This window comes from Ctenopharyngodon idella, chromosome 24 (genome assembly GCF_019924925.1).
Source record: "Ctenopharyngodon idella isolate HZGC_01 chromosome 24, HZGC01, whole genome shotgun sequence".
In the NCBI taxonomy this organism is placed as follows: domain Eukaryota; kingdom Metazoa; phylum Chordata; class Actinopteri; order Cypriniformes; family Xenocyprididae; genus Ctenopharyngodon; species Ctenopharyngodon idella.
This window is the reverse complement of record NC_067243.1, coordinates 3,756,589-3,768,258: the sequence shown is the minus strand read 5'-3', so window position 1 is coordinate 3,768,258 and position 11,670 is coordinate 3,756,589. Positions and strand designations below refer to the sequence as shown.

The 11,670-nt window shown below is 37.8% G+C and overlaps 1 protein-coding gene across 6 annotated transcripts in view; it reads right to left on the bottom strand.

Annotated features, from left to right (window-relative positions):
- LOC127507818 (ubiquitin carboxyl-terminal hydrolase 47-like) overlaps positions 1 to 11,670 on the bottom strand; it is a 150,682-nt gene that overhangs the window by 112,188 nt on the left and 26,824 nt on the right. The window contains exons 9-12 of one of the 6 annotated variants that reach the window (XM_051885261.1): positions 4,770 to 4,901; positions 4,614 to 4,642; positions 4,474 to 4,517; positions 2,309 to 3,299 (exon numbers count right to left, since the gene is read on the bottom strand). The exons of the other annotated variants lie outside the window; for them this stretch is intronic. Coding sequence (XP_051741221.1) covers positions 4,475 to 4,517; positions 4,614 to 4,642; positions 4,770 to 4,901 — 204 coding nt within the window. The 3' untranslated portion in view covers positions 2,309 to 3,299; position 4,474. Of the gene's footprint in view, positions 1 to 2,308; positions 3,300 to 4,473; positions 4,518 to 4,613; positions 4,643 to 4,769; positions 4,902 to 11,670 lie in introns of those variants that run through there. 6 annotated transcript variants of the gene reach the window in all.

Genomic DNA, 11,670 nt, shown 5'->3' with positions numbered 1-11,670 from the left:
ATATAATTATAGTATTCTTTGTTTATTGAACGTGTCATCAGCTCAACTTGAAGGACCGTGTGGTTTTTCTCTTATTCACGATTTTTATGTTATTATTGTCTATTTTGAGAAACAAATAATAAACTATTCTGAAATGTAAATAACACAGAAATATCAGTGAAAATTACTGTAAAATGACAAAGGTATATAAAAAACAATTACATCATTCTTTTTGCACGTCATCCTTTGAATGCATTAATGAATCAATTGAATAAAAAAATAATTCAAGCAAATATTACAGATTTCAATATCCAGCTCCAGCTTGGATCCAGCCTCGCATGAAGACTTCAAACATGGATCAAACATGGATGATTATACAAAATGATCATGTTATCATTGCTTTGAATGCACACTACTTTTGCTTAAAAGAAGTAAATACTACAATCTGTAAATCTTACAACTGTACGTTCTGATATCATCTCATAAAAGAAGACTGTTGTGTTTTTGTCACATAGAAACATGAACTTGCTGTAAACTTCTTTTGAAATATGTATAGTGAAAAGCGTTATACAAGTGAATGTGAATTAAATTGCATTGAACTGAACGAGCCCTTGCATTGTTGGTTACTGTACCATTTTGAAGTTATGGACCCAATCTCACACTACAGTTTGGAGAGCCATTACATTGTTGGCTCAACTGGGGTGCTTGACTATCATCATTCAAATTTTTAGACTTTTTTATTTTAGCGTTATGATGTTATGGACTAAATTAAATTGACAAAGCGTGACAGTACAGTTAGAAGAGCGATTGCATCGTTGGCCCTATATCTCAGCTAATGTTGAGGGTGCGTTAAAAGTTTCACCGAGGCCTTATTTCCAGGGCAATTGCCTGTCACCATTCACATGTTCAGACACTGATGACTTAATTTGAGAAATTTTCTGTTGCTGATTTGGTTGTGAGATTCGTCGATTTTGGGCATCATAGGATTCTATTGTCCAGTTGGCATTTTCACCCACAAATGGCTGCCACGCTACTGAAGCGCCACCTAGTGGCTGTTACCCAAAAAGCATCAGAGTTTTGCCTCTTGGGTTCTATCAAAGCCAGTGGAAGGCAAGCTTGCAACCTTTAGCCAAAGAAGCGTAACGGCTAATGCTAACACTCCTCCGGCGGTACGCAGGGAAGGAGACCAGAGGCTGTTTTTTGAATGGGTGTCAATGGATGAGAGGCTTCACTATGCTGATTAAACAGCTTTTGCAGGGAAATAGCTAATCATTTAATTAATTGACATCCTGTTTCCCAATCTTCAGCATGTTTTACACTAAACAATACTTTAGGATTTGATGATCACTAGTGATAGTATTTTATTCTGTGTTGTCATCATTCAGGCTGGATTTCACCTTTAATGTACGTTTTGTTTTAACAAAGCAGCTGATATTGCCATAGAAACTAGTGGACTGCCGACTCGCTTTCACCCCAAAATGGCGGAAACGCAGGGCCGCTGCTGGGCGCTGGTGTTTCAATGGAACGTTCTATTGAGTGTCGCTTCTTGTTAGTGTTTATTCTTTGCTATTATATACAATCTCTGGTTCTATGCTCTTTGATGTCGGACACAAAAATGGCGGCAGGCATGTGACGTCTTCGGTACCCATAGATTGGTTACCGAGGCCCATGTGATTCAATTTGACCGCAATGTTTTGTCCAATAGCAGAGCCGGTAAGATTCGTCTCTCCTTATTTAACGAGATCTGAAGAGTGGGAAGAATTTCAACCAAAAGGAATTCCAAACATGCAGAACATAAACCATTGCTGTAGATTCAGATAAATTAAGTGAAATAATCTGTGATAACAGAACATGATCAAATATATATCAGCCCTCAATGACTGTCATGATGAACTCATGAATGACCAGCAGATGGGGCTGTTCTTCAAGAAAACACACAGATGATCACGTGACTTCAGATAAAGCTAAATAACTTACATGAGTTCATTTATATGAAAGTGTTCCTCCAGGTTGTTCATATGAATACATTATATTATTCATTCATATATTCATGTTATATGTTCAGTAATTTACTATAATTCTCAATATTCACACTGTAATCAGCAACATTAGGCCTATTCACTGAACTATGTAATGTCTTTCTGCATTTTCAAGTATGATTACTTAGTATGATTAAGTATGATTCATATTTTCTACGGAATTCCAAAGCTGCCAAAATAATGAAAATATATATATATATATATATATGAAGAAATGTAAAAAATAAATAGATAAAATAAATGAGAATTAGAGAGGGGTGTAAACTGAGACAGGATGATTGACAGGCCAGTTTATGGTGACAGGATGACCGTTTTATTTATTTATATATCCAGACAGTCCAGCAATGATTATGTCAGAGATCAAATCTGAATAAGGAATAATAAAGTACACATTATAGACACAAAGAAATGACTGAAGTAAATAATAGTTTATAATAGAATCCAGAGTATTGTATGGAACAGATGAAGAGTGAAGATCAGAATATAGAGAAAGGGAGAACAGAAGAAGGAAGATATTTGCAGAATGAAATGAGAGGTAGAAGAGAAGAAGCAGAAGCAGATCTTGCATTATCTCATGTCTGCAGAGATGGAAACAGACATATTTTGATACGAAGATACATCAAGTTCAAAATGATCATCACTTCTGCAGTACATGGCAGGCGTCCAATATCTAACCACAAACGTGTCGACATGACCTGAACACTGAAACACTTGAAGAACAACTGAATACAGCACAATACATTCTCTTAAAGATGAAAGAATAACCGTAACCATGAGTACAATAAAGAGTAAATACTTGAAAATATGATGAGGATTAATATATGGAGTAGGAGTACATGAGTATATGAAATCAAAGATAATGTTGAAAAATCATAAGCCATAAATCATTAAATGATTAACATGAAAGATGAATAAATGCATGAATATGTTTCATGTTACAGATTGTTTTAAATCAACTTCACAGTAATAAAGAGGAAAATAACTGAATCAAACTTCATCAAATATGAGAATAATTCAGATTCAGCTGTAGATCAGCTCTACAGAAGACAATAGAGTTATTATTCAGATCAATTCAGTTCAATGTTGATTCAGTTCAGTTCAATAACTGTGTAAAGGTCATCAAATATGAAATGAGTTTTGATTTGGTACTTTTTTTTTTTTACTTATAAACAAAGCACAAGACAAAGCAAGATGACTGGATTAATAGAAAGCTTCATTCTTGTGTTTCGAGTCTCTCCCGGTGAGCTCGTGAAGAGAACTGGCGTCTTTCCCTTGTTGAAACTGTGATTTAAGATAGAAATGGACAGTGGTCAGTTGTTGGAGATGCATATTCTCAACCTCTAAAACACAATGGCTGGGCTGGGCTCAGAGTTCATAAAACATTTCTACAAACACTCAAACACTCCTGTTTCAGACCTTCCATTATACTTATACTGTAATAAAATACCCACATTTTCCTAAAGTTTCCCTCCATACATTCATACGCCTGACATCTTGCTCAGAGTGGAGCCCCCATTCCCGGGCTGTTGAGTATTAATAATAATAATAATAATAATAATAATAATAATAAAACACTTCTATAATCAGTTAAGCTTGTGAAAATAATCCACAGACAAAAAGGAAATTGAAAAACACTCTGAAATTACTTTAAAGATGTTAGTTTACAAAATGAAATTCAACGTTTAGTGATCCACTGTTTGTTTGTTAGTTCGTTTTCAAAATGTGCACCTTATTTCAATTTATCTGGAAACGTTCTAATAAGTTAGTTATGTAAAACAAGCAATGTTTTACATAACTGACTTATTAGAACATTTCCAGATAAATCCAGTAAAAGCTACAGGATGTTTATGACCAAAACCACAGAATTAATCATCTGTGATGTCATTACGGGTAAAACACATATAATCATTCAGTTCAGAGCCAATCTCAATCCCTTCAGCTCCTAACAGTTCAACCTGTGCTTGTGTTTGTGCTTCTGAACTGAAACAAAAACTTTTTTTTTCTGGATCAGATGCATTACTAAGATCAGATTCTGGATCTGATGCATTATAATTTCACAGCATTATGAAAAGAGGTTTTGGTTACAGTTTCCTCTAACTCGCTGATCAATATGAAGGTGAGGACACTGAAGAGGAGCTGAGGATGTATTTCACCAACACTTTTAGGACTGACAAAACTGACACAATCCTCTGAAAATACCATGTCAGTGTGGTGACAGCGCCACCTATTGGTCATTCTTTAGAAAAATAAATGCCACTTGCACAACTACAAATGCTGTCTGTGTCACATGTAGTGCTTGTTAACTGTCGTCTCTTAGTTCACTGTATTTCCCACATTTACAGGAACTTCATCTGTCCAGTCATGACAGTGTAACTCTGATTGAGTTTCTGACAGAAGATCATCATGCTGTCTCTGACTGTCTCTTACTGCAGTAATGAAATACTGTGATACTCACTTTACTCTCTGCGTCTGTACACGAGTAAATGGGCTTTTGAACTCCTGAGAAGAAACAGTTCAGATATGAACTCACTAAAACAATAATATCTGTCATGAACAAAGACACAGAAGCTGCTGATCAGAAAATAACACTGATACCTGAGTGTGGGGCGCTCGTCACTGGGAGTCTTTGAGGAAAAAATAACATGAGATATGAGTAATTGTATGAAAACACATATGAAAGATTATATACACTAATTCTTCAGTGACACAACAAAGCCTGTGCATAACTTACACATATAAATATATAAATACCTCTGAGACACCATCGTCATCAAATCGACGCCAGATTCCATCTTCACATTTGATGTCTGCATAATAGTGTCCATTACGATCTGTGCTCTTATGGTTTACTATGGCATAGAGTTCATACGTGTGAGAGGAAACCTGCAATATAACAGGAGGAACCCAGTCAATAATAACGCCACTGTGTCAAATCTAATGTAATATTACACTAGTTTTATATTGTCTTCTTTATAACTAAACTCATTACAGTTTTTAGTCAGTCAATCAGACGGTTCTCAGTAACTGCTGGAGTGGATTTACAATCCCTCTTACTGTATTATATGATGAATTGGAAATCATAATGTTATGAGCAGTGTTGGGGAAGCTACTCTGAAACTGTACTTTGACAAGCTACTCATAAATTAAAGTAGTTAAACTACAGTCAAGCTACCCTTCTGAAAAAGTAGTTAGCTAGACTACAAGTTACTATCAAAAAGTAGCTAGCTACATTGAAACTACTTTGATTTATTTTTTATTTTTTTTAAATGACATAGCCTATTACAAATAACTGGATAACTGTTAATGAAGAATGTTTAAGTAAAATGTTTGGGGTTTAAAACAACACAATGCACTACAATTATGATTTCAAAGCGTACTGTTTTATTTTGTAATCTTTATCAAAAGATACAATACTCAAATGTAGCCTATATATCTCACACTGACTGTCAAAGTGCAAAATTGCTTCAAATGTCACACTAATGCAGGCCCGGTTCTACGCACCTAAGCACCCTCAGTTGATACTGTATAATATCATATTGGCGAAACAGATTTGGCAAACGCTCCAGTGCGTATTTGCATTTGCGCTCTGGAGAATTTCAGACGTTTCTATTTACAACATGATTTTACAGCGGTGAGCAACGTAGCCAATCACAGACATAGCTGTTGACCTCTTGAACGCAATGGCCAATCAGGGGTGTTTAAGTTAGTTAGAATTCGCTCACCAGAAGAAACGCCAGAGTTTTTGTTCAGCACTGAGTTTGCACGCTTGCGAAGCCTCCCATTAACAAAGTGTAGACACGATGTAAGAGACTCATTGTGCAGTGTAGACAGCTATGGGTTATAACTTTTTAGTCATTATAAAGGAAGTGCTCTTTGCACGCTTTATATATAATACATTCAGAATTCTAATATAAGTTTTGTTTTTCATGCTATAAGAGGATTCAGGATTGCAGGATTCATGCTCAAAATTGCTACCATAACCGTAACACGGGACAAAAATATGCAATAATAATAATAATAATAATAATAATAATAAGCAATGCAATTTTTTTTTTTTTGAATTTTTGTATCAATATTTTTGAAATTCTATTTGTAAAATTAATGACTTAAATCTTAAATGTCTCACTGTATACATTGCTATTCTTATTATGTTGGAGCCGTTGTTTACATCTGCACTATAGCACCCTCACTTATCTCAGAAGCACCCTCAATGATTTGATTCTGGAACCGGACCTGCACCCATGCAAGAACAAAATATAGCTATGCAACTTAAATTGGATACACAGAAAAATGCAGGTTAAACTCACAGCACATGCAGTGATGAAGCTTTGAGACGCGAATCATGCGCTTCTTGCGTGAACATTCCGAAACCAGCGCAATTTTATTAGATCAGCCTTTGCCGTGTGATTAGCGCACTACGCTATGTCGCGATTTTGTTTTCTGTTCAATTGACGGATGCTTTGCCAATGCAATGACGCAAAACACCGCGTCAGTGATCTTATGTTCATTATAAAACTGGCGGGACAGATTAGACTATGGCGGGTCACCACTGTAATAAAATAGTTTGCATACATTTGATACAGACTGCAATAAAGCAGGACAATCAATTCAAAAAGGCTATTCACCTGTATGTGCTTGAAGTCTTCGACACAAACAGCGTTTTAATCACTTGTTTATAAATTAAGCGTAACCTTTACTAATCGACTCGTGTGAAGTGTAAACCCACTCCTGTCCTTTACATAATCATCAGACGATCTCTTCTCTGTGAACTGAAAAGCCGCAAGATGCGTGATATAACAATAGATGGTGGTAATGCTCGATTTTAGTTCGTGATCTGAAGACGCTGTGCTGCTTCAATGAATCAGTCAGAAAGCAAAACGGAATGTAGCTTGTAGCTTTTGGTTGCGCTACACCGCTACTTGCTGGATGAAGTGGTTAACTACTGGAAAAGCTACACTGTTTTAAAAGTAGCTGAACAAGCTACTGAAAAATGCAGTTAACTACTTCCCAACACTAGTTATTATTGTTTACTTTCATTGTGTCACTGTGTTCCTGTGGCCTGTTGCACAAAGATGGTTTCAGTTTCTACACAAGTAAGTTCAAGATTAATTTGAGCAAACTCTGTTTTTCAGGCTCATGAAGGTGGATTGGTTTTAGCGGGTTTCATTGATATGGTAACTTCAGCTACAAGGCTAACCTGCTCCGGATCAGGATTTATTCTGGGTTAGAGATCACAAACCCAAACTGGACCAATCAGCTGTGAGTAAAGTGACCTGTATCTGATGCAATAAAGCCACTCCTGTCACGATCACCAGCTGGAGTGTCCTTGATGGCCACCAGAGGGCACTCCACCCCAGACTATTGCCTCACTATCATGGACTCAATTTCCCATAATCCACTGCCCAGACTAATCAGCCATTATTACATTCAGCTGTTGCTCATTTTCTTGTAAGTGTCTGCCTATATAAACCTGGTTCATTAAGTCACTCTTCGCTAGGTCTTGCATGTCTAGTGTAACTACTGCACCTCTGAGCATTATTCCTGGTTCATGTCTCTTGGTTTTTGGATTTATTGCCTGTATTTCCTTACTTGTTTGGATTGCCAGCCTGGATATTGACCTGTTGCCTGTATTTTAGATTATGTGTCTGGATCTCCAGCTTTAAAACAGGTTAAGATTACATATATTCTTTTGAGCTCTTTGTGAAACTATATAAGGCCTATTAGTTTGATTGACATGCATTGATCTAGTCAGATATTTTCTTTCAGTTGCCTTCTCAAAGTTTCACTGCAGCAGCAGTGTTTATTCCTGCTTTGTAAAAATTTAATTTCATGAAATTTTTCATAACAACAATCTTTTTATCTTCAGAAGAGAAGTGAACTGCATGGCTCTCTTGTGAGAAGTGAATCAAACGGACACTCTCCATCTTCCGTGTGATTGGCTGTTTGCCGCACGTGTCACACTTTCCGGTGCATGTGCTTCAGAGTTAATCACAAACTCTGGATTAAACCTGAGTTGACAGAGAACGTCTATACCATATATAGCATTGTGTGCCCATTGAACCTGATTTAAACCAGGATGGATTTATATGGATTTGTCAAATCCAAACCTACTCTGAGTTTGTTCAGCTAGCTTCATACAACAGGCCTGTGGTCATTTAGTTTCCATGGTTTCTGATTAATCACACACCTGTTTCTGTTCCAGTTAAGAAGCTCTCTCTGTGTATTTAAGATCTTTGTTCAGTCTCACTTTAGTTTGTCACTTCCTGTTTGTTGCTGCCGCTCTGTTTGAGTTAGAGCTCTGTCGAGTTGATTCCTAATTGCTTGTTTTGTGGTTTTTTTTTTTTTTTTTTTCTCAAATTTATAACCTATCATTTTCTCCTTTTACAGCAGGTGAACACATCCCCGACATTATTTTATATAAAAAAAAAAAAAAAACACTCAGATTGCCTTTATCACTAGTTTTATCCGACTTCCCGAACATTTGCTACTAGCTTTAGCCCGTTAGCAATAGCGGCGTGGTCACGCTACCGATTGTACTCTTCTCACTCACAATATTATTGTTCATCTATACTAATGGCGAGTGTATCGGATGTGTCTCTACCTTTGAGTGCAGGTGAGGACACGTTCGAGCTGCGTGCGGTGCAGTTGGAGCTGGAGGCCGTGGAACGACAGATTCTGACCTATCTGGAGAAGCAGGCCGAGCTACGGGAGCGGCGAACAGCGCTGGAAACATCCCGTGCTGACGCTCCCCAATCCGCGATTAGTTTGCAGCATGGTATTAACACTCCTGCTTCCTCTACGCCGTGTGCTTCTCTGCACAGGGCCCGAGCACCCAGAACGCGTTCATCCCAGCCCTCGTTCACTCCGGAGGTCTCGACGAGGAACTGCTTCTCCCCTCTTCGCGAGGCGGAACGCGACGCCGTGGTCATCGAAGACTCCATCGTCCGTCACGTCCACGCTACCACAACCAAAGGTAAGGTGCGCAGTCACTGTTTTCCTGGTGCTCGTGTTCTCGATGTCTCTGCACAGGTTCCCGCGATCCTGAATGGCGCTGAGAGCATCGGAGCTGTTGTTCTGCACGTGGGGGTGAACGACACCAGGCTGCGGCAGACGGAGGTGCTGAAGCAGGACTTCAGGAGCCTGATCGAGACGATACGAGCCACATCGCCCGCGACGAGGATCATCGTGTCCGGACCGCTTCCGACGTACGTACAAGATTACTTGCTTTAAATGAATGGTTAATGTCTTGGTGTACTGAACAGAAGCTGCTCTTTATAAATAATTGGAATCTTTTCTGGGAGCGACCTAGGCTCTTCCGTGCTGATGGCCTGCACCCCAGCAGAATCGGAGCTGATCTTCTGTCGGAGAACATCTCCAAGACGCTTCGCACCGTATGACTGGTAAGTCAAACCTCAAATCACAGTTTGTTCATGGCTTAAACCAAATGATTATTTCGGTCTTAATGAGTCTAGTCCACCTGGCTACTGTTATAAAAACAAATGCCGTCTGATTGGCCGTGGTGTTGCAACAATCTATAGAGATATTCTTAACGTTAACGTATTTCATTATATCACGTGGAATCAATCCTACCGATATAGAAATTCTACCGCAAAGTGGTGTCACTGATCACTACCTTGTAACATGCGTACTGCATACCGATGATATTTGTCAAATTGCGCCGCGATATCGACTAGAACAATTTTCCCGACAACTAAAGATAAATTCACAAATAAACTGCCTGATCTGTCTCACCTGCTCATTGTACCCAAACACACAAATGATCTCGAAAATTACTAGCAGTATAAAACCACAATTAGATCCAAATGTATTAGCAAATTACAGACCCATTTCAAATCTTCCATTTATATCTAAAATACTAGAAAAAGTAGTGTCGGTCCAATTGTGCTCCTTCTTGCAAAAAAAATACCTGAAATTTCAGTCAGGATTCAGGCCTCATGATAGCACAGAAACTGCGCTCGTTAAAATTACAAATGACTGACTTCTAGCTTCTGACCAAGGCTGTATCTCAATACTAGTGTTACTTGATCTCAGTGCTGCGTTCGACACTATAGATCATAAAATACTCCTAGATCGACTACAGAATTACACTGGTATCCAGGGACAGGCATTACGGTGGTTTAGGTCGTATCTATCAGACCATCACAATTTTGTTTATTTAAACGGGGAAAAATCTAAGATAACGATAGTAAACTATGGAGTGCCTCAAGGATCTGCGTTAGGCCCTCTGCTATTTTCAATATACATGGAATTAGTTTCCACTGCTATGCCAATGATACTCAGTTATATATTTCATCACGACCAGATGAAATCTCTAACACACTCTGTCAGATTGAATCATTTAAAGAAGTAAAACATTGGATGACTAGTAATTTTCTTCTATTAAATTCAGATAAGACTGAAGTATTACTTATTGGGCCAAAAACCTGTACACAGAATCTCTCAGACTACAATTTGCATTTAGAAGGATGTACTGTTACTCCATCCTCGACAGTTAAAGACCTGTGGCCTGTTGCATGAAGCTAGTTGAACAAACTCTGAGTTTCAGAGTAGGTTTGCAGTTGACAAATCCAGATAAATCCAACCTGGTTTAGATCAGGTTCAACTGTTGCACAATGCTCAGTATAAACTTTCTCTGTCAACTTTGGTTTAATCCAGAGTTTGCAAAGTGCGTGCACCTGAAAATGTGACACGTACGGCAAACTGCCAATCACACGGAACAAGGAGAACATCAGTTTGATTCACTTCTCGTGAGAGAGCCGCGCAATTCATGCCGCTTCTGAAGGTTAAGAGATCGTTATGAAAAATATGAAATAAAATGCATTTACAAAGCAGGAATAAACACTGCTGCAGTGAAAGTTTGAGAAGGCAGCTGAAAGAAAATATCTGACTATATCAATGCATGTGAATCAAACAAATAGACCAAATAATTAATATAGTTTCACAAAGAGCTCAAAAGAATACATGTAAGCTTAATCTGTTTAAAAGCTTTATATATATTATGCATCTATTATATTTTATTTTAATTTAAAAGCAAAGTTTAATATTGTCAATTAATATAATCAGCCTAATTATATGAATATGTCATGAATTATAATTCATAATTTTAATTTATTTCATATAAATATAATGAATAATTAACAGCAAATGTTGAGCAATTTTGTCTCTAAAATGTTTTCACTATAAACTGATTTAATTTGGAGCGCGAGATACAGGGGGAGTGGCTTTATTGCATCAGATACTTTACTCACAGCTGATTGGTCCAGTTTGGGTTTGTGATCTCTAACTCAGAATAAAACCTGCTCCGGAGCAGGTTAGCCGTGTAGCATCAGTTACCATAGCAACAAACCCCGCTAAAAACCAATCCACCTTTATAAACCTGAAAAACCAGAGTTTGCTCAAACTAATCTTGAACTTACCCGGGTAGAAACTGAAACCAGCTTTGTGCAACAGGCCACAGGGTGTTATATTAGACAGCAACTTGTCCTTTGAAAATCATATTTCATATGTTACAAAAACAGCCTTCTTCCACCTCAGAAACATTGCTAAGATACGGAATATGTTATCAGTTTCTGATGCAGAAAAGTTAGTTCATGCTTTCATGACGTCTAGACTAGATTACTGTAATGCATTA